The sequence below is a fragment of the Puma concolor genome, chromosome A3, assembly GCF_028749965.1.
Source record: "Puma concolor isolate L17-30 chromosome A3, mPumCon1.1.hap2, whole genome shotgun sequence".
In the NCBI taxonomy this organism is placed as follows: domain Eukaryota; kingdom Metazoa; phylum Chordata; class Mammalia; order Carnivora; family Felidae; genus Puma; species Puma concolor.
The window spans coordinates 21,103,010-21,124,625 of NC_141669.1; the positions used below are offsets into that span (position 1 = coordinate 21,103,010).

Below are 21,616 nucleotides of genomic sequence, written 5' to 3' on the forward strand. Positions count from 1 at the left end.
AGGGGTTGGGAGGAGGAGGTGAGGACAGCAGAAAAGGAAGCAGGACTTCAGGGCCTGAGAGCGGGGACGAGGGGTTCGGTAACTGCCTGAGAGAGAGGACTCCACCAACGGTCACCCTCCCGGAGCTGTCCCCTCCTGGGCAGAGCGGGAGCAGTTCACACCGCGTGTGTGTGTTCTGGAGCTCTCTGGCCCCCAGGACTTGGGAAAAGCGGTAAGAAGGCAGGGGGAACCTGGCAAGTGCTCTTTAGTTGGGGTTCAGGGGGGTGAGTACCAGGAAGGCAGTAGGTTTTGAAGCCAAACCAGAATTCAAGGCCGAGCTGCCACTTGACCTCTCTGAGCCTCAGTTTGCTCATCAGCAAAATGGAGTTCATGAGGCGGCCTCGCAGGCTGTGTGAAGCCGGCGGTGATAAATGCCCTGGAGACCACGACCGCAGCTGCCGAAGATCAGGAGCTTCAGGGGCCGGGGCAGGGCCGGGGCAGGGCCGGGGCAGGGCCGGGGCAGGGCCGGGGCAGGGCCGGGGCAGGGCCGGCGGCGACTCCAGGAGGCCACCGCACGAGGGGCTGAGGAGAGGCGCCGCTGCCGGCGGGGAAAGGGGGTCCAGATCCACCCGCCGGGGTGCAGAGGCTGACCCCCCGCCGCGCCCCCGCCCCGGAGGTGCCGCCGCGCGTCTCCTTTTTCCCTCCAGGCGCGCGCCCGGGGTTCTCCGAGTCGGGCTGTCACCTGGACGCCGGGGCAGAGGGGCGGGCGCGCGGGGTCGGGCGGGGAGGCGGGACTTGGCGGCGGGCGCGGGCCGGGGGGTGGGGCGAGGGCCGGGGGGCGGGGGCCGGCGCCCCGCGGGGAGGCCGGCCACGTGACGCCTGCAGCCCCGGCCGGGCCACCAGGCGGGGAGCGCCGCGGCGGCCCCAGGAGGTGGCGGCGGGGCGCGGGAGCCCGGGCCGCGCGGGACTGGCCGTCGGGGCCCCGGGACGGTGGCCCCGGGGGCGCCCATGCCATGGAGAAGCTGGCGGCCGGGCTGGCCGGCCTGCGCTGGAGCATGGGCGCCTTCCCGCTCGACCTCATCGTCAGCCGCTGCCGCCTGCCCACGCTCGCCTGCCTCGGGCCAGGTACTGGGGTGAGGGAAGGGGGGCTGGGGGTCCGCGGGGAAATCGGGGGCTCTCTGGGCAGGTGCTAAGGGGGCCGTGATGATGTGGCCCCTGCCCTCCCGCTCCCGGCTTCGGCCTCGCGCGGCTCCCGGCACGCCTTCCCTGGAGACCCAGGGCCCACAAGCCGAGGGTCCGCCGCCTCCTGGGCCCTGCTCACGGGCACCGGACAGAGATCTGGGACAGGAACTGAGACCAGGCCGGGACAGAGTTTTCCCGGCCAGCTAGAAGCCGGAGCGCGGCGGAGGCCCCGCGGCCGCCCCGTCGGTGCATCCCTTTCCCTGCAGCCCTCAGACCCCCCGCCTGGGCCGCGCCCCCCTCCGTCCCTTTGTCTCCCGCTTCTCACCTCGATCCTCCCGCATCCCCTGGGCCTCGGACTGCGTCTTCCTACCGCCGCCACCACCCCCCAGCCCCGATCGGCCCCTGTTGGCACCCTTCTTGCGCTCTCCTTTAGCATCCCGGGGAGCAGTCTGCGGCCCCCGGCGGGCGGGTCACCTCGGGGAGAGGCCCGAATGATCGGGCCCTCCTGCCGGCCGTACCCCCAAGTCCCGGCCTTCCCTCATGCTTTGCCCCACTTCCCAGGGGCCCAGGCTGCTCTGCCGATGGGACTGTGCATGGGGGCCCGAGAGGGGACGCCTGGAGGCCGCACGGAGCGAGGGGACCGTTTGGAGGAAGGGGGGGGGGGCGGCTGCTTGGCTGGAGGAGGGGCGGGAGCCGGGGCTGGCAGCCAGGCCGGGGGTTTTGTGTGCGAGAAGAATAGGGGTTTGGCCCGCGTTGGCACACTCGCTTCCCTGAATGCTAATGGGGCCCGCGGCCACAGGCTCCTCTCCCCTCCATGGGGCCCGCAGCCCCTCCTCCGACCCGCGGCGGGGTGGAACGGGCACCGTGAGCGGCAGCGTGTCCCTCGACCGACCGGGCTGCGTGTCAGTTTCCCAGCCGGGGCCGTCGGGCAGGAGAGCTCAGCAGCCCAACCTCTAGCTCTCCAGATCGTTAGCGAGTGATCCCGAGACTGTCCGCGTCAGTATCAAGGCTGTCCCCTTCTGTGTGTGAATGGGATAAGCTGGCCCTAGGTTCTGCCTGGCCACTTCCCACACGTCCTCCTTGGCATCTCCCTTTCCTGGGGGTCCTTTCTGAGCTCCCCAGTCCCAGCAGGCCTCCCCTGGGCTCCCGTGGCGCCTCGGCACCCCTGACTTGAATCTGTACACGCGTTTTTATAGTTTATTGCCTTCACACTGGGCTCCAGGCTCCTTGAAGGAGGATCTCCCGCTTAACAAAGATTCTGGACTTACCGGAGGGATGAGTGAATGGACAACTGGTGTGATGGCCCAGCTGTCTGCCTGTCTGTGACCTGTCTGTGGTGGCTATGGCTGTGGTCACTGTGAGTGCGAATACGTGAACAAAAATGTGTCTTTAGTCTTAAAGGCCCTACAGCCTATGCATTTGGGAGAGGCCCCTGTAGTTGCAGCCATGGGACTGAGTTGTGTCAGTGGGGTGACAAGCTCCTGTCACTAGGCCCAGGGGCTGTGCTGGCTCAACTGTTGGGGGCCATGAACCATAGCCTTTGGTGTGTGCCTTGTGTGGTTGTGAAGGGTTGCAGAGTAGGAGGGCTTCCTCTGCCCCAGGACATGAGGGGTTGAGGAGGAAAGCTCTGACCGCCTCCAATGCAGTGGGAGCCCGCCCCACTCAAAGGGCCTGAGCACATCCTCCCCACACCCTTCATGGAGCCCTCAGTCATCAGGATAATCAGGATAAACCACTTCCCATTTGCTTGGGTGGCAGCAATTTAGTAAGTTGTGTCTGAGAGGGCTGGGAAGGAGGCGTCCCCCCACCTTCCCCCTGCCCACCAGCTGCATCCAGGAGACCAGGCCCCCTGGAAGCTGGGCCAGCCCCTCCTGCTCTCCTGGAAACCGTTGCTGGGGTTGGAGCCTTCTGGGCCCAGGCCCCTCCCAACACCTCTGCCCTAGTGCAGCTTCCCCCAGAACTAGGTTCCCCCTTCAAGCCCCCCCCCCCATCACTGTGTTTTGAAGACAGGGAGGGTGAAGGGCTGACAAAGGGAGAGCCAAGAAACAGCTTCTCTGAGAGGGGCTAGGGGTTATCGGAGACTTTGTCCCCTCTCCTTTGAGGTCCCCTGCATGTAGGAGACCCTTGTGGCAGTGGGTGAAGAGGGGCTGCCCAGGAGAGAGCCAGGAATCTCTGGGGGCCCCTCAAGCAGGGATCCACAACGGATAGCCCGTCTCAGCCCTGTCTGTGCCCCCGACAAGGCCCTCCTCGCCTGGCTTAGGCACTGACTTGGGGGCTGAGAATTCTGCTGGTGGTCCTGAGGCCCAGCTCTAGTGTCTGCTCAGGGAAGACCTCACCTAGTTTGCTGCTCCTGTCTGGGAGTACCCAGACACCCTCCACTCAGCACCTCCAACGTGGCCTGTTTTCTGGGTTCACCTCTCTTTCCACCTCCCCATGGGCCCAAGTGCTCTGGGAGGGCGGGGCCGGCTCATCTGCCAGAACCCCGGCTCGCAGCACAGAGCCTGGGACAGCAGGCCGTCCAGGCGAGTGGTGAATGAAGGACTGTGGCCGGGGTGGTTGCTGCAGCCCCGTCAGGAGCCAGAGCCCTGGGAGACCAGGCGTGACTCACAGCCCTGAGGCCACAGCTGGCAGCGCGCCTGTCCCCTGAGCGGTGTTGACCTGGACAGGGATCGTGGGCAGCCGTCCCCAGTCGGGGTCTTGGTGAAGACGTTAGCCTCCCTCGTCCCTCCTAATGTTCACTTTACCTTTCCTTCCTCTTCCCAGGGGAGTATGCTGAGGGTGTCAGTGAGAGAGACATCCTGCTCATTCACTCCTGCCGCCAGTGGACAACGGTGACAGCCCATACCCTGGAGGAGGGCCACTACGTCATCGGACCCAAGATTGACATCCCCCTGCAGTACCCAGGTGTGCCCAGCCAGGGACAGATGACATAGAGCCACTGGGGGATGCAGGCAGGAGGGTAGGGGGTAGGCCTTGGGGGAAACTGTTAGTGACCACCCTTTGCCTGGAGCCACAGGGATGAACGAGGACATGGCTGGCCGGGTGGCGGTTAGAGCCCTGTGGTTTTCATACCGTTTCTGGGGGAGTCCTGGGTTTCTGGTTGCAAAATTTTGATTCACATTTTATTTCGTTTAGTTTTTTAAACGTTTATTTTTGAGAGAGGGTGAGCGTGAGTGGGGGAAGGGCAGAAAGAGAGGGAGACGCAGAATCCAAAGGAGGCTCCAGGCTCTGAGCTGTCAGCACAGAGCCCGATGCGGGGCTCGAACTCCCAGACGGCGAGATCATGACCTGAGCCAGAGTCAGACACTCAATGGACTGAGCCCCCCAGGCGTCCCATTCACATTTTATTTTAAACTGATGGTCTAAAAATTAACCCCACTCTCACACTGCTGCAAATCAAACCTTCACCCTAACTAGAGACCTTGGGTGTGTACTGTGAGCTGCCTCATTAAGGCTTTTTTTTGTCCAGACCCTCAAAGAGAACGTCTCGTGCGGGGATCTTCTCAGTGGTTGGTGTGCAACCAAAATTCTTCAGAAACAAAGGGATGCTCAGGCTGATTTTAGAACTGCACTCGTCCACTCTAATCCTGATTTTTCCCAATTTTTGTGTTAAACTCCTTGTTTTCACTGACTGGCTTTATCAGCGAATGTGAAAATTTTACACTTAAATGAGATGATGCTAATGAACTTGTACTTTTATCTGTTATATGTATGATGTTGATATCTTACATACGATCTTGGTTGAAGAGAGGATTCTGCTGCTGGAAAGCACAGCCCTTGTATTTTACACGTGACAGAACAGAGGCTTTAAGAGGGAGGTGATTTGCCCAGGGTCACACAGCTAGGAAGCAGCAGAGCAAGGGCTAGAACCCAGGTGACCGGACTCCTGGGCTGATGCTTGCTTGCACCACGCCAGCGACGCAGGGCTGTTGTCACCTGGGTGGGAAGGGTGGGAATCTGGTGGCCCCCTCCAGAGATGCCCCTATGTGCCCCAAAGGTCCCACAGCTCCTGCGTGTTAAACACGCCGCCCTCCAGATGCTGAGCTGAGTGTTTCGTCATAGCATCCTCATGGCAGCCGTGTGAGAAAGTCTCATTAGCTCCGTCTAACTCACAAAGTGAGGCTCCGAGAGCTCTGGTAGCTTGCCCAGTTCTGTGTTTGTGACTGCTAGTCCCTTCCCCTGCCCTAGTAGAAGTTGGGAACTCCTGAGCTGGAGCTGGGAAGGCTCCCATTCCTTTCCTCCCAGGAATTGGGGTCCCCAGCCCTTCTTGGGTCTCCTCTGAGCCAGGGGGACAGGACTAAGGCTTCTGCTCTTTACAAACAACGCTGTGAAGTTGGTACCCCCATAGCTCCCACACCCCATTTAAAAGATGAGGAAACACTCTGGTGTCTTTCTGACCCGGGGTTAGGCCCTGAGCCTGGAGCCCTTGAAAGGCCTGCTTAGCAGCTAGAAACTTCCCAGCCTGGCTATCTGGTATTGGTCCAGGAAGGGGCCCCAGATCTTCTTGGGATGAAAAAACAAAAGATTGGAAAAAGCCCTCGCTGACATTAGTGTGACTTTACTGTCCCATTTCAGTTGTGTTATTAAACATCGGGGAAACCAAGGCACAGAGCCTCCTAGGGAAGAGTGAGTGAGTGCAGGAGGCCTGGGGCCCTTTCCCTTATGCAATCTTCTGGTGCCCCTGTGTGCATGTGGACGGTGTGGTCATGGGGCGACGGCTGGCCTGCAGGGGAGTCGCATCCCTAGCCGCATCTTTCTGGTGGGTGGCTCGGTGGCCCTAGTGGGGGAGGGGAGGGACGGGGTTATAGCCTGGAAGCCGAGCGCGCAGCCCGACGCTAGTTCCTCCTAATGAATTAATAATGACGTGGGCGGGGGCAGTGGCGAGACCCGGGAGTCTCAGGGAAGGCGGGGGAGGGGAGTGCAGTGCAGCGCCCGTGGATTCGGGGGACCTGGCTGCCCGGAGAAGGCCCCCACCGCCCCGCACAAGGGGCTAGGTGGCTCAGGTCAGCGCTGGCCGGCATTCTGGGAGCTAAGCCCTGTGCTTCCATTTCACAGATGGGAAAACTGAAGTTCGGAGAGATTAAATAATTTGCCCAAGGTCGCGCGGCTGGTTGGTGCCAGAGATGGGATTCAACTAGGTCTGTCCGACCCCAAGCCTGTACATTTACTCACCATTCTTTAGGGAACGGCGCGGCCGGGGTCGGGTGCTAAGAGGAGGGGGAGACTGCTCTGGCTGGAAGGGACGCCTGGGAGCGCGAATGTGACGTAGGAGGGAAAGGGCAGGGAGCAGGGGCAGGCTGGGGTGGGGCAGGTCCCTAGGGTGCGGGGGCGCTTGGGGTCTCACTACGGGGGAGGCAGGAGAGGAAGCTGCCGGGGGGAGCGAAGGCTTCCAGGGGCTGGCGCATCGCTCCCGGGAGGTCTCCCTTCCTTCCTCCCGCGGTAATGACCGGTGCTGGGCCCGCGCTGCGGCGGAGGGGGTGGTGCTGGCTACCATGGTTACATCGATCCGCCGGCCACATCCTCTCCCGTCTGCAGCCATGACTTGGCTCCAGCTCTCCCCACAGGGGGCAGCGGGCAGCTCTCCCCGCTTGGCTGCTTGTGGGGGGGGGGGGCTTGTGGGGGGGGGGGGAGGCTGCGGGAGGGAGGGGTGGCACCCGCAGTGGGATGGTAGCCGCTGTGCGGCCCCTGCTGCCCGACCCCCCCCCCACCCCAGACCCCCGTTCCTTGCCAGGCGCCTCCCCAGTTTCTCGCCGCTGCCCTGGAGGGCTGTGGCACATTTTCTTACAAGGGTCTCCTCTTTCTCCTGGGCACTTTCCCTTTCCTTTCTCAGCTTCACTTCTTTCCCGCTTCTAGGTGCTGACGGGCCCTTGGTTCTTCATTCTCAGCACGTTGGGGGCAGCGGGGGTGTCCTCAGTCTGGGATTCTGGCTGGGTCTGGGGGGCTCCAGGACCCACCTACTGTATACAACGCGGTGTATGTGTTCACGCCAGGAGGACGCTGACATTTTTTTCTGGGAGGAGAGTTCCCAAAGGGTTGAGATCCGCCCTAGCTGAAGACCCACCTGTGGGTTCAGTCTGTACCTCCCACCCGGAGTCCTTAAACCGTGTCCGCGCTTGCTCACCCCCCTAAGAGCACCCCCTGGGGGGCCTCACTTGGCCTCCAAAGGACGGGCTCCTGCCCCACATGTTACTTCCAGGTTCCCAGTTTTGACTAGCAGCTCTGCCTGTTCCGTGTCGCGTTGGCTTTTCTGGGTTTTTTTTGGTAGTGCCAGGTTTTTATTTAAATTCCAGTTAGGTAACATACAGCGCAATATTAGTTTCAGGAGTAGAATGTAGTTGAGCGCCCGGTGCTCAACACAAGTGCCTTCCTTAACACCCATCCCCCATCGAGCCCATCCCCTCCCCCCCACCCCCCAGCCTCCCCCAGTAACCCTCAGTTTGTTCTCTGTAGTTAAGAGTCTGTTTTGCCAGCTCCATTTCTGACCCGGCCGGTGGCCTGCGTCCTTTCCTCCCCCTACCTGCACCTAATCCGCTGCCCCAGTCTGCCTCTTGGTCTGCTTGATTTTGCCATTTCCCCAGTGGCTGTCCCGGCTCTCCTGCAGAATGACCTCTCTGCTTTCTTTATGGAGCTCAACTTGGAGCTTGGCATTTTCTTGCTCAAAACACTGCGACGGCTTTCATTTCTTTTTTGGGCTGTGAGATGACCGTTTATTGAGATCTTTTCCTTTGTAGTTCTTAGCCAGCTGGGTAGTCCACTGCATCACATCATACAGGCTGTCCTGAAGGGGGCAGCCTTCGGCATTGCAGCCTACAGACTAGGCAGTCCCCAAGATCTCTTTAATGGTTCTAGAGCATTCTCTAGCTAAAGATGCATGCTGCTTTTGTTGGGCAACGTTGACAGTTTCGTCAAAAGTGAGACTTCCACCGCGCGTGATGTTCTTCTGCCTCGCTCTGTGTCTTGGTGGGTCCTTGAGGGCTTTGATGATCAGAGCGTAGGCGGAAGAAGGTCCCACTTCAGTGTGGGCCTGTTTGTTCTGAATGGTCAGTTTCGCTGTCGTCCTCAGACCTTTCTGATCACCACTTGCCTTGGCGATGTCCTCACTAACCTTTTTGGGATGCGCACCCAGGGGGCCAGTCTTGGGGGCTCTGCAGACATGGCAGTGACTACCCCACCAGGGCACCCTCCGTACGTGACTTCGATCTTTTGGGCGTCGGACTTAGGTGGCCTGGCGGAGGTGGCTGGTGTCAGGTGAATCCGGATTCAGGACGATGGGAGAAAATGGCACCTTGGCTTCCTCTGAGCTGAAAGCCAAAAGCTCATTTCTTACTGAGCAAAGTCTTTCTGCCTTAACCTGGCATTTAGGGCCTTTCATAACCTGGTTACTGCTTCACATGCCGTTGGCACTTTCCTCAAGTCCTGGGCATAGGCACTCACCATTTCGGGTAGGCAATCTGCTCTCGTGACTCCTGTTTTTAAAAAAATTTTTTAACTTTATTTATTTATTTATTTAGAGAGAGAGAGAGAGCAGAGGAGGGGCAGAGAGAGAGGGAGAGAGAATCCCAAGCAGGCTCCACACCATCAGCACGGAGCCCGACGTGGGGCTCGAACTCACAAACCGCGAGATCATGACCTGAGCCTTACCCGACTGAGCCACCCCGGTGACCCTGTCTTGTCCATGCTATTTCTTCCATGTGGACTGTCTGTTCTATAAAACTTTTTTTTTTTTAATGTTTATTTTTTTATTTGGAGAGAGAGAGCACAAGCAGAAGAGGGGCAAGAGAGAGGGAGAGAGAGAATCCTAAGCAGGCTCCACAGTGTGGAACCTGGTGTGGGGCCCGATCTCACCACTATGAGATCATGAGTTGAGCCGAAATCAAGAGACGGTCGCCTAACTGATTGAGCCACCTAGGCGCCCCTGTAAAACTCTTTTCATTCTTAAGATCCCCTCGGACCATCAGGCGGGTCTTTGGCTCTTCAGTCACGAGTCTGTTGTAGCAGCTGTCCCATCCTGCCATCACTGGGTGCTTTGTGTCGCACCAACTCTATCTGGGTCATATAGGCTTGTACCCTCTGTCTCAGGGCACATAAAGGGTGTATGTGACCGGTGAGGTGAGACAGTTTATACAAGGGGGTCAGCTTCATGGATTATCCTCGTTCTTTTTTTTTTTTTTTTTTAATTTTTTTTCAATGTTTATTTATTTTTGGGACAGAGAGAGACAGAGCATGAACGGGGGAGGGGCAGAGAGAGAGGGAGACACAGAATCGGAAACAGGCTCCAGGCTCTGAGCCATCAGCCCAGAGCCCGACGCGGGGCTCGAACTCACGGACCGCGAGATCGTGACCTGGCTGAAGTCGGACGCTTAACCGACTGCGCCACCCAGGCGCCCCTATCCTCGTTCTTTTAAAGTCTGTGCCTGCTGGGGGCATCTGCCGGGCCAGCTTAAAACAGCCCCCGACCGCAGGTTAGGAAGGCCTCGTCGGAGGGAGGGAGGGAGGCGGTTTTGTCGGGCTCAGGTCAGAGGCCTCTGGGATGTTGCACCAGGGGCTGAATGTTGGACCAGGGCAGGGTCTGGGAACAGAGCTGGAGTCTGAGCAGCCCTCCTGGGGTCTCCAAGGCCCGGTGCCAGGTGCATCGGTATGGATCGGCAACCCGAGGTACGTGCGTCGGATGCCCGATCCACACAGGACCCCAGATCGTCTGCTCCATTGCCCTCCGACGAGGACCCCGAGAGGGGAAGGTCACAGCAAGTCAGAGTGGGGCTGGGACGAAGCCAGGAGCCAGCATCTCCAGTGCGACACTGATGGTTGCAGGCCAGTTTTGTCTGCAAGCGTTTGGCTGCCAATGTGCATTCGCATTTCTCTGGGCAGGCAGCTGCGGACCTCCTCACCCACCCACAAGCTCTCCATGGGGTTCTGGTTGCTAGGTCTGTGCTCACCTGCCCGCCTTGAGCCAGCTGCCTGGCCCCTTCCACCTCAGGCTGTGCAAACCTGCCTTTCTGCAGTCTCGGTTCCAGAGGGGCTGGCTGACGCGAGGGGAGCAAGAAGGGGGGACCGGCGGGCAGGCGTGCCCTAGCAGCCTGTGTTCGTCCTTCGTAGGGAAGTTCAAGCTCCTGGAGCAGGCCCGGGACGTGCGGGAGCCGGTGAGGTACTTCAGCAGCGTGGAAGAGGTGGCCAGCGTCTTCCCTGACCGCATCTTTGTGATGGAAGCTATCACCTTCAGTGTCAAGGTCAGTCCTTGCCACACCAGGCCTGGTGTCCCCACGCTGGTTGGAGGGTTGTCCTTAGGGTCCAGGAGGCAGAAGGTGTCACAGTGCCCCTTGAGGGCCTTGGGCCATGTCAGAAGAGCCAGGTGTATGACCCACTGGCCTGCAGAACTTCCTGGAATAGGTGGTGAAGTGTGTGTGGAGGGTCCTGCCCTGACTTGGAGATCCTCAGGGCAGCCCGTCCCTTCGGTAGGAAGAGTGGTCGTTGGGGGCACACAGTCCCGGCAGACCCCCACTGGTGTATGGATGGCTCGTTTCTGTTTACAGACCCTTATCCACCAGTTCATTCCTCTTCATAGTAGCCTTGAGTAGATGGAGTATTGTTACTGCCCAGATCGTATAGGCAATGATAATAAAAGTTGCCATTTACTGGATATTTTAAAAGTATGGCACACCAACATGTTGCAGTTCTTCCAAGTAAGAGTTAACACACGAGGCAACTCAGGCCCCAGAAGTAGCTCATTTAAGGTTGCACGGCTGCTACGTGGCCTCTCCGGGAGGGAAGGTGGGTATCCTGACCCTGCAGTCCGGTGCTCTTGATCCGGTCTCAGCCTGGGAAAGGCTCCCAGGTCGGGGAGCGCGGGGGTGTGCGCACGCCTCAAAGGAGGGCTTTGCCTGGGCCACCGGCTAAAGCCCCACCCGGTCTCTGGGATCCGCAGGTGGTGTCGGGCGAGTTCAGCGAGGACAGCGAGGTGTACAACTTCACGCTGCATGCGGGCGACGAGCTCACGCTCATGGGCCAGGCGGAGATCCTGTGTGCCAAGACCACCAAGGAGCGCTCGCGCTTCACCACGCTGCTGCGCAAGCTGGGCCGGGCCGGGGCGCTGGCCGGGGTGGGAGGCGGCGGCCCCGGGAGTGCGGGGGCCGCGGGTGGCGGCGGCGGCGGCGCCAGGCCCGTCAAGGGCAAGATGCCCTGCCTCATCTGCATGAACCACCGCACCAACGAGAGCCTGAGCCTGCCCTTCCAGTGCCAGGGCCGCTTCAGCACGCGCAGCCCGCTGGAGCTGCAGATGCAGGAGGGCGAGCACACGGTGCGTGCCATCATCGAGCGCGTGCGGCTCCCCGTGAACGTGCTGGTGCCCAGCCGGCCGCCGCGCAACCCCTACGACCTGCACCCGGTGCGGGAGGGCCACTGCTACAAGCTGGTCAGCATCATCTCCAAGACCGTGGTGCTGGGGCTGGCGCTGCGCCGCGAGGGCCCGGCGCCGCTGCACTTCCTGCTGCTCACCGACACGCCGCGCTTCGCGCTGCCGCAGGGCCTGCTGGCCGGGGACCCGCGCGTGGAGCGCCTGGTGCGCGACAGCGCCTCCTACTGCCGCGAGCGCTTCGACCCCGACGAGTACTCCACCGCCGTGCGCGAGGCGCCCGCCGAGCTGGCCGACGACTGCGCCAGCCCGCGCCGCGCGCGCCTCTGCCTGCCCGCGCCCCCGCGCGCCCCGGCGCCCGCCCGCGCCCCCGGCCCGCCCGGCGACGGCGAGCAGGAGTACGTGAGCCCCGACTGGGCCGGCCCGCCAGAGCCCGGCGCGCCGCCCGCCGAGATCCCCTACGAGGAGCTGTGGACGCACCAGGCGGCCGAGGGCCGGACGCGGCCGCCCCCCGGGCCCGACCTCATCTCCTTCGGGGCCGCCGGGCCGCCCCGCCTGGAGCCGGAGGCGCCGCCGCCTCCCGTCCCTCCCAAGTCCGAGGCGGTGAGTGGCGGGGGGGTGGGAGGCAGGGAGGGGGACTGGGGGTGTCTGCTCCAGGGAGGTGGCCGGCCGGAAGCAAGTTCTCCTGCGCCCCAGCCTCGTAGCTCCGCCTCCAGCCCCTGGAGCGTGTGACAGAAGGTGTCCCAGGGGTGGGGGAAGGAGAGAAGGGCAAGGAGAAGGACGCTGGAGCGTTTGTGGTATACCAGGGCCGGTGTGGATACCAGGGACGTAGATATGTATGGTATGTAGATAAGCAGGGACGGTGGCACTGGGAGTTCTGGAGACAAAGATGCTCGTAGGTCTCTAGCTTGAGAGAGTTTGGGGATGAGCTCAGAAGGCTCCACAGAACAGGAGTCCTTTAAGTTGTCCAGGGAAAAGAAGGTCCCGTGGTGGAATAAGTTTAGAAAATGTAGTGGATGATTCCTAACCCACCGCCTCCTCACTTAGGAACCACAGAACGCTGGTTCATTAAAGGCTCTGAGAAGTCCTGCACTAAGGAACCCTATCTGTGCCTACTGCAGAATTTTGCAACCGCACTGGTCCACAGCAGTGGACTGCAGCCGTTAACGTCCCAGGGAGTCCACTTGGAGTATTTGACCTATAAGGAAGGGATCTTGATGACCGATGGCCCTTTCTTCTCCTTGTCACACCATTTTCTTCCTCTCCTTTTCCTTGAGGAGGGACTAGGTTTACATATCTGTTTTGGATCTCCTCATATATACATATTCTTATATTCACGATGGCTTTCCAAGGCCACAGGAGATGGTGTGTATGTCATGAGCTCTCGTCGAGTGAAACAGGCTGGAGAGACTTAGAGGGCCGGGGTGGGTGAATGGCAGAGGTGAGTAAGGCGGAGATAGCCTCTTGGCAAAGTGGGGCAGTGTCCATCCCAGACACCCTCCTCGCCCAGCTGCTTGGGAAGGGCGAGGCAAGGGGCGTCCGCCGCCTGGGGACAGGACGCGGAGTCACGGCCCTCTGCCTGCAGGTGAAGGAGGAGTGCCGCCTGCTCAACGCCCCACCTGTGCCTCCCCGGGGTGGCAATGGCAGCAGCCGGCCCTCGGGCAGCCCCCCGGTGCCCCCTCGCTTCCCCAAGCTGCAGCCCATCCACTCCCCCAGCTCCAGCCTCTCCTACTACTCCTCTGGCCTCCAGGATGGGTGAGCCCCCTCCTTCTCTCGGTGCTGGGTCCTCCGGAAGAGGCCTGGGGAGGGGAGCCGGTGCTGAGGAAGAGTCCAGGCCTGGGGGTTCGGAGGGCGTCCGTTCCTGAGCAGTACCTGAGCTTGAGGGCGCTGGGGGCTGGGGCCACACCTTGCTTTCCACCTTCAGTTTGTTCCTTTCCTAACTGGTGTTGGTTGGGTGGGGACACGGCCCGGGTTCCCTCCAGACTGGGATCTGCCACGGGATGGAGTGCTCCTTGCCGGATGAAAATTTTACGTGATTCAGCGTAGTCTCGTTTTCCCGGGGGCGGGAGAGGCTGGAAGGAAGACTAGGGCAGTCCCGGGCGGGGGGAGGGGGGCAGGGGGAGGGGGGTGCCTCAGGCCTTGGGGGCCGGGGCGCGAGCCGGCGTGGCTGAGATCAGCGTGGCAGTCTCTGCCCTGGCAGAGCGGCCTGTCGCATTTCCGCGCGTGTCTGTGTCTCTGCCCGCAGGGCAGCCTCCCGCAGCGGCAGCGGCTCACCGTCACCGGATGCCTACTCCCTTTACTGCTACCCGTGCACCTGGGGAGACTGCAAGGCCGGCGAGGCCTCCGGCCGCCCACCCCCGGGACCCCTGCCCTCCACCACGCAGCCCAGCCAGGCCGCGCGGGCCCTCGCAGAGCCCCCGAGCAGTCGGGCTGCCTCCGTCTTGGGGGCCGACACCCCCGTCAAGGCGTACCACGGCTGCCCGCCTCTGTTCAAGCCCTCTCACCCACAGAAACGCTTTGCTCCGTTCGGAGCTCTCAACCCCTTTTCGGGGCCTGCCTACCCCTCGGGCCCTTCCGTGGCCGCCTCTCCTGGGCCCACGACCACCTCGGGCCCCCTGGCTACCTCCAGCCCTGCCTTTTCTCCAGGCCCAGGCTCACCAGGCCAGGCCTACTCAGCTGCTCCCCCCTCCTGTCCCACCTCCTCCTCCTCCTCTTCCGAGTGGCCGGAACCAGCCCTGGAGCCCTTTGAGCCGGGCCAGGGCGGTTCCCCGGAGCCCGAGCTGCTGCGCTGTCAGGAGCCCAGAGCTGTGGGGGCACCTGGGCCCGGACCCTGCCTCTCGCCACTCGGACCCCCCAAGGCCTTTGAGCCAGAAGGTCTGGTGCTGCGGCAGGTCCCCACCCCACTGTCACCGGTGGCCCTGCAGGGGCCTGAGGCGGGCGGAGCTCGGCTCCTTCTCGCCCAAGGGCGCCTGGAGGGGCCTCCTGCCAGTCCCCGGGAGGGGGTCGCAGGCTGGGGAGGCCGGGATGCCTCCTCCTGGCAGCCCCCCGCTGACCTGTCTGCACTCTCCCTGGAAGAAGTCTCTCGAAGTCTGCGTTTCATCGGGCTCTCAGAGGACGTGGTGAGCTTCTTTGCCAGAGAACGCATTGACGGCAGCATCTTCGTGCAGCTCAGCGAGGACATCCTGGCCGATGACTTCCACCTCACCAAGCTGCAGGTCAAGAAGATCATGCAGTTCATCAAAGGCTGGCGGCCCAAGATCTGATGTTCCCGGCTCGTAGCTGCGCAACTGGAAGCTGGCACGGAGGCCCCGGGGGCTGCAGGGGGACAGCCTGCGGGACCCGGGAGCCGGTCCCGCCTGCGAGGAGAATCTATGCCAAGACTGAGGCGGCCAGGCAGCCCCTCAGAGTGAATCCAGACACACTTGGAAGTGGGGGACTCTGGGGTCAGACCCCTACCCGAGGACATCTGGCCTTTGTGCAGAGTATGTGGGGAGGAGGCTGGAGGCACTGGGGCACACCTGGGCCTGGGGCCACACTGCTGTGATTCCCGTGGAGGAAGGGCATCAAAAGCTGGCCTTCGCGGTGACCTAACATCTTCCCGTGTCCTTGTGCAGAACTTCACAGGCCTCTTGCACTTCTCAAGCTTGTAGGTTGAGGTTAGAGACCAGGGAAGAAGATGGTCTGTGACTTAAGCACAAATTCCCCAAGTGCCCTCTCCCCTCTGCCCTGTGGGCTTTTGGCCTAAGCTGCCCCAGAGTCTGGGTGCCGTTTCTGTATCTCTGGGACGCCCTTCCTTCCCCCCTTCTGTGAATCAGGGCCCTGGCCCCGCGCACTGGGGTAGCGAGTACAAGCCTGTGCCACCGTGCCTCGGAGGCTCCAGCTCTCGGTGCCGGTTTGCGGGTGAAGACCCTCGACGGGAACGGCCCTGCTGTTGACGTGCTCTAGTCGGGGAGCCGGGTGGTCCCCTGACGTCTCCGGTGCCCAGGCTTCCGCCTTCCATCTTGCCGGGCTGGGTCCGGTCTGCGAAGATTCTCACTCCGCCGAGGAGCAGGTAGATTTAGGTCAGCCGCTCCTGGATTCTGGAGGCGAGTGGCCTTCAGTCTCTCCCACTTCCCCTCTGCTCCCACTTCGCTTGATTCTGGCCAGCACACGGTGCCGTCCTCTTGCTCTCTGTAGCTGGCACAGGTGGGGTGGGTGGGGAGAAAGCACGGTGGTTTGGGGAAACCTGCTCGTTCCCCGTTCCTGGAGCCCAGGCCTCCTGCACTTGCTCATGTGCCTCACAGCAGGCCCTCGTCCCCCAGATCTCGGGCACGACGACCTGCTTGGCACCCGGAGGTTGGCCATGGTGTACGAGCACCCGTTACTCCCCAGCCCCCGGGCTCTCCGTCTCCTCACCCAGGACCACACTAACTCTCGTGCCGCTGGCCTCAGGCCCCTGGTTACAGGCCTTCTCTTCTGCCTTACCTAGCCTTCCTAGATATTTATTTCCTGTTTTTCTCTTAAGAGTAGTGAAGCCATGCTGGTGCTCAGGCCCTGAGCTGATGCGTCCGCTCCAGGGCAAGGGGAGTCGGGAAGCAGGACACACAAACTGATGCTGAAGCATTTGGTTTCCTTGTCGATCCCTTAGTGAATCCTCCGGGACTAGTGAAATAAATGCTAGGGCACCGGACAGTGCAGGTGGAATGCTGGGTGTCAGCGGCTCTCTTCTTCCGGACCACGGGGACCGACAGGTACAATGTGTGGGCCTCCAGGCAGAAGGCTCTGGAATGGGTGTGCCCGTGGCCCACTCCTGGGTTCTCTTCCAAAAACCCCTCATCAGCCCCTACCCTACAAGAACCTTCTAGCTCCCTCAAAGGTTTCAACATCATTCCTACTTTCCATTGCTGCTGAGTGGAAAACTCCAGCTCGCCAGCCAGGCCCCAGGTTTTTCCTGCACTGGCCAAATGCCTGCCTGAGGCTCTCCCAGAGCGCCCTTTAGGAGCCCGTTAATGGCTCTGGTGTGAGGACCCGTTCTCTTTTGGTCACCTGAGAACCCCTAGCACCGAGGTGGCTTGATTTTAGAGTCTGGCTTTGTGGCAACCAACCAACCAACGGTGAGTAGTCGGTCAAGCCGGAGCTAAGCTCCCTGCCCACTGGTGCCGGCAGAGCTGGGCCCGGGATGGTGTCTGGAGTCCCGGCAGCTGGAGCAGATGCAGGAGCAATGGGTCACGGTTCAGAGCCCGACACGGCGTGACTCGTTAGGATCCTGTGCACACGCGGTGGGGGTCCTTCTGCCAGGCTGGTCGGGGGCCCCCTAGCCGCTTACACAGACTGGGTAGTGATTCTGCCGGAAGGTGAGCGTAGGACCTCTCCGGCCCAGGGGGCACCGCGAGGGCGGGGGGGGGGGGGGGGGGGTGGCTCTCGCAGCGTGTGGTGCTGGCGGGCCGCTCGGCCTTCGTCCCGCTCGTTGCGCTGATCATCCACGCATCCATCCGTCCGTGCTCTGGGGCAGCCAAGACGTGCAGGATCTATTGGCCAGGAAAATATTCATTCCTGTGCCTCATGCCCATGCTGACATCCTGAATATGCGTCCTGCCACACACACAATAAACCCTGGATGACATTGTGCCATGAGGAAATGCCGTCTGGGGAAAGAAGCCTCTTAAACCCCAGCCTCCAGGCCTCTCGCCCTTCACCTGCTCTGGTCAGTCGGGCCTCTTTCCCACGGCAAGCAGAAGCCTGCCCGAGTCTGTAAACACAGCCAGGTTTCGAAGGGTTTAGTTTGTGAAGTCCCCTAAATCCCCCCGTGTCACGGTCTCTCTCTCTCTCTCTCAAGGGGCTGTCTAGAACTCTCCCAACACATGCACACCCCGAGAGCCCGAGGCTTTATTCCAACTCCTTGAAGGACGGGTTTAAACCAGAAGGGCAAAGAGCGAAGAAAAAGGAGCAGACAGGCTGAGAAGAGTTGGGTTTTATTCTCGTGTACTGGGTAGGGTGCAAAACTGCCCTCCCCGCCACTGGCCCGGGGGCAGGGGCAGGATGGTTCCGGAGACTCTGCCATTTTGAGCGTCAAGGCTTATGAGTTCACGAGCACGGTGGGTTCCACCTTCTAACATGAAGTGCAAACTAATTCACAGCCACATTTCACCAGGAGGGAGAGACAGTCCTAGCTGAAGGCACTTGAATCCCAGCACACCCCAATGCCAGAATTTGTTTTCCTTCTGGTTACCCTGATAAATCTAGATGCCACTCTCCTGAAGAGTCAGCACCGCCGGCAGCTGTGTTAGCCGGGGGGCAGGGTGTGAGGGCCTGTCATCACTGGTAGAACTTCTTGTTGGGGCTGTTAGCGTGGTCGATGAGCAGCTGGCACGGGGTGAACGGTTTTCCGTAGGCAGCCTCGTACTTCCTGAGCCTGTCCACTATCTTCTGGGCGCCATACAGATCCACATAGCGGAAGGGCCCTAAATGAAGAAACAGGACTTCGTTGAAGGCGACAGCAAAACGAGCTCTGGGGTAAAACAAGCTACTTTCCCAACTTGCGAGACCAACCTCCAAGGCACGGGGGAAAGCCAAGCCCGAAGACGGCTCCGATGTCTCCCTCTGCGGGCGTGGCCAGGATCCCTTCCTGCAGGCACATGATGGCCTCATTCACAAATCTTGTCACCAGGCGGTACTGGAGGTCTTCGTCAGAGCAGCTGCCGAGAGAGAGGGACGCTGAGGTAGATGAAGCGTCACGGGAGGGACGCGGGAACTGCGCGTGCGGGAAAGAGGGTTGCTGCCGCCAGAGCCCAGAGGGTCAGCCAGGACGGAACTTCCAATGCTGGAGAGAAGGAGCCACTGGGAAGCCGCCCTTGCCCTTGGAATAGAGTCTTAGGGCTGCTTGTCCTAATCGGCCTGAAACTGGCGCTTAGAACAGGGGAGGGGAGGGGAGGGTGGACAGAATCTCTTGACATCATCAGCTGCCAATTACAAATGATAAAAATGGTCTGGGGCTTGAAGGGACCCAGGACAATCGTCTCTCCAGACCTTCAGAGGGAAGGCTGGAACAGGGGTCTTTCCAAGGCTTGGCTGCAGTCCCCACCCCGATGCTTGGCAGAAAGCGAGGAGGCACGTGGAAGGGCAGGAGTATTCTGGTCAGGCAAGGTGAGTATAACAAAGACGGAAGAGGACTGAGAAACTTTGGGCTGAAGAGAAACGCGTCTCCACACTATTAGCTACTCGAGTTAACTCACACGTCAGACTTAGGAGGCACCTTCAGACTTGCCAAAATACCATCCAGGTCAGAATTCAAACTCTTATTCTTCACGCCCTCCTGGTAGATGTAAAAGCCCTTCCCAGACTTGCGACCTAAAAGAAGCCGGAAAAGGGAGGATTACCATTTCTCAGAGCACCAGCCTGAGGATTCTCTCCTCCGCTAGTCTGCTGCGAAGCTCTAACCTCTCGACCGTACTCCTGACCTGGCTGGCTGGCTGGCTAACCCTGGAAATTCGGGGTTTGCCAGCAGCGTTGGCAGAGAAGGAAAAATGACGTTGTGTTTCCCGGAGCCTGGAACTCTGTGTATGTGGCTGGGAAAGGCCACCTGGATCAGCTTTAAAGTCCAGACACGCGACGCCAGTCCCTAGTGTGCCGTGTTCCCGGTGCCGATTTTGCCGCGGCTTCGACGAGAGAGAGCGAGCCACGTCTCCCGGGCCTCCCTCATAGCCTCTGTGTTAGAAGCATCACCTTCTCTGCACGGGTGGCCAGACAGCATGGTGACGCCTGGGTGCAGAACTTGCTCCTGCAGGATGACAGGTGTATTCCAGGCCTTGGGCCCCGATGAAAGTGCCTGTCAGTCTTGCATACCTTGGGAGGTGGCAGAGCCTCAGGCCAGAGTCCTGCCTTTGTCTGTAATCTACGGGCCCGGCCTAAGGGGTTGTCATGAAGTCATTTAAAAAACTCCCCGTGACAGTGGGCTCTGTGTTTAGGAAGAACTCTTCCACACGGGCCTTCTGTGACTGTGTCTCAGGAAACTAGAATTACGTGTCTCTGAGGCTACTCACCTAGGAAGCCCCTGGACACCATCTGCTTCAGCAGTTCTACGCTTCCACCTTCAAACCGCTCCCCAAAGGCTTTGCCTAGATCTTCTGCCACGTGTTTTGCCACGTCCACGCCAACTTCATCGACCAGTGTGGCAGCACCCACGGGAAAGCCAAAGCTTGTGGTAAGGGAATCCAGCTTCTTAGGGTCAACTCCTTCCTGAATGGGAGGTAAGCAGGGACCTCAAGGAAAGGCATTCTGGGCCCTCCCACAAAGGCTCCCCATGCGGGCCCTCCGAGACCGGGCTGCCACAACACTCGCTTCTCTCCCGGGTGCCGCCTGGCCAGGCCCAGGACTGGGGCTGTTCCACCCAGGGAGGCAAAGGAGCTTTGGGAGTAAGCAGGGGGAAGGTCTGAGCCTCCCCGAACCCACAGCACTTTAAGGAATGAACAAATTCATTTAGAGATGAACACACCGTTCATTTCCTTCTCGTTTGCAATTCTGAATCTCGGGAGTAATGAGATCCTGCGGCGCACAGGGCGAAGTCTCCCATAACTAAGAGAAGAGGCCTCGCCACGGAGCAGTGCTGCGGAGCCCCCGAGCCAGCGTCTGATGAGTGCCCGGCGAGGGGGTGCCACCGGAGGGGTGTGTGCAGCAGAAGCCGGTCCAGCACCCATCAGGCCAGTGGGCCTGCGTGTTCTGGATGGTCCCTGCCTCAAAGGGGATGCAGAAACCGTGAAGAGCATGTCGGGAGGCCCTGGGCCTAGTGGAGCGGGGAGGCGGTTAAGGGAGCGGAGCTGAAATTCTGCCCACTGTAGGGCAGCAAAGCCCATGATTTCCAACCACCGTGTGGAAGGACCAGGCAAAAAGATCCCCAGGCATCTTGGGGATGCACCAGGACTTAGTGTATTAGAAGGAAGCCTGTTCCTCATCCCGACAGAACCAATTTGGAGGACTGGTGTAAGGGGTGGAAGATGCCTCCGACATTCCAAGAGCGGTACCAACCTGGAGGATTCGGAGGACTTCAGACATCATGGGTGCGAGACACCGGGTGGTATAGAAGCCAGGTCCGTCCTGCCAAGGGAGAGAACGTGAGCTCAGCGGCTCCTCTGCTTCAGGTGCCACCCAAGTGTGAAAGCAGGCTCCCTTCCCCAGGTGTCGCTTCAAAATTCAAGGCGGTTTATACTTTCAAACAGAATCGTTAAAATTACATTGCAGGGGAAGCCACAGCCAGAGCAGCACGGCTTCAACCAAACGGCACAGCACAGGGTTTCACAGTCACCCGAAAGCTCTGGAATGGCTGGGAGAACCCGCCGTGTCCCAGACACTCCCCTCTCAGACCGTGGCTCAGCAGTACCGTCCACAGCACTGTCCATGCGGCAGACAACCAAAGGGAAATCATACCCAAAGGTGACATATTTGCCCCAGAATAGGTGTAAACAAGCCTGGAGGTATAAGAGTCTTGACAGAACTTTCCCCAAATCTGCCACCCTGTTTCACAGCTCTTTACCTTAACCACAATGATGACCTTCCCCTGCTTGAGCCCGACTGCCACGACGGAAGCAGTTGTGTCCTTAGAAGTTTTCTCGGTTGTGATGATCTCCAGCAGTTGCATCTTGTCCACCGGAGAGAAGTAGTGCATGCCGATCACCTGGCAAGGGGAAGGCAAAGCCGACAGATCTAAGAACGCCGAGGAGAGAACCCGCCAGCACGCACGCTTTGCTAGGAGAGCAAGGGAGAGCAAGGCAGTTGGATACAGGAATGCTGCTCGGCACCGCCGAGCCGTGTGGCGCTGTGGTTCTCTGAGAGAAAGTTCAGTATGTTCATAGGGCTCACTGGAATCCTCTTCTTCATCTGCTTCTAGGGCTTTTCACTGAGGGCAACAGATCCTACTGACAATTAGCACCAAATCACAGCGAATGGCCAGATTAGATTTATCAGGGAAGAATGAATGAAGGTTCCACTCATACTGATGACACGGAGTTTAGGTGAGAGGGCCCACTTTTTCTGGTGGGGAGGCAGAAGAGTCAGTATGCCAGACTGTCAGAGCTAGATCTCGAGTTTACAGATGGGCCTCACCACCAGGATACCGGGTTTAAATAACATTTATCA

General features: G+C 60.2%; 2 protein-coding genes across 3 annotated transcripts in view; one reads left to right on the top strand and one right to left on the bottom strand.

Moving 5' to 3' along the window:
• The first annotated feature begins 914 nt into the window (after positions 1-914).
• GAREM2 (GRB2 associated regulator of MAPK1 subtype 2) lies at positions 915-16,192 on the top strand. Of its 2 annotated transcripts, none has more exons than XM_086700173.1 (6): positions 915-1,104; positions 3,925-4,065; positions 10,258-10,388; positions 11,084-12,112; positions 13,095-13,264; positions 13,755-16,192. In XM_086700173.1, the coding sequence occupies exons 1-6, from the start codon at positions 993-995 to the stop codon at positions 14,770-14,772; spliced, it is 2,601 nt and encodes an 866-aa protein (XP_086556299.1). In that variant the 5' UTR covers positions 915-992; the 3' UTR covers positions 14,773-16,192. The 2 variants fall into 2 exon arrangements, with proteins under 2 accessions (XP_086556299.1, XP_086556300.1); XM_086700174.1 differs by having other exon boundaries at positions 13,760-14,384.
• A 1,252-nt stretch (positions 16,193-17,444) lies between these two features.
• Positions 17,445-21,616, bottom strand: part of HADHA (hydroxyacyl-CoA dehydrogenase trifunctional multienzyme complex subunit alpha) — a 49,667-nt gene continuing 45,495 nt past the window's right edge. The window contains exons 15-20 of the mRNA XM_025927125.2: positions 21,015-21,155; positions 20,510-20,578; positions 19,528-19,723; positions 18,721-18,835; positions 18,038-18,183; positions 17,445-17,949 (exon numbers count right to left, since the gene is read on the bottom strand). Coding sequence (XP_025782910.2) covers positions 17,804-17,949; positions 18,038-18,183; positions 18,721-18,835; positions 19,528-19,723; positions 20,510-20,578; positions 21,015-21,155 — 813 coding nt within the window. The 3' untranslated portion in view covers positions 17,445-17,803. The remainder of the gene's footprint in view (positions 17,950-18,037; positions 18,184-18,720; positions 18,836-19,527; positions 19,724-20,509; positions 20,579-21,014; positions 21,156-21,616) is intronic.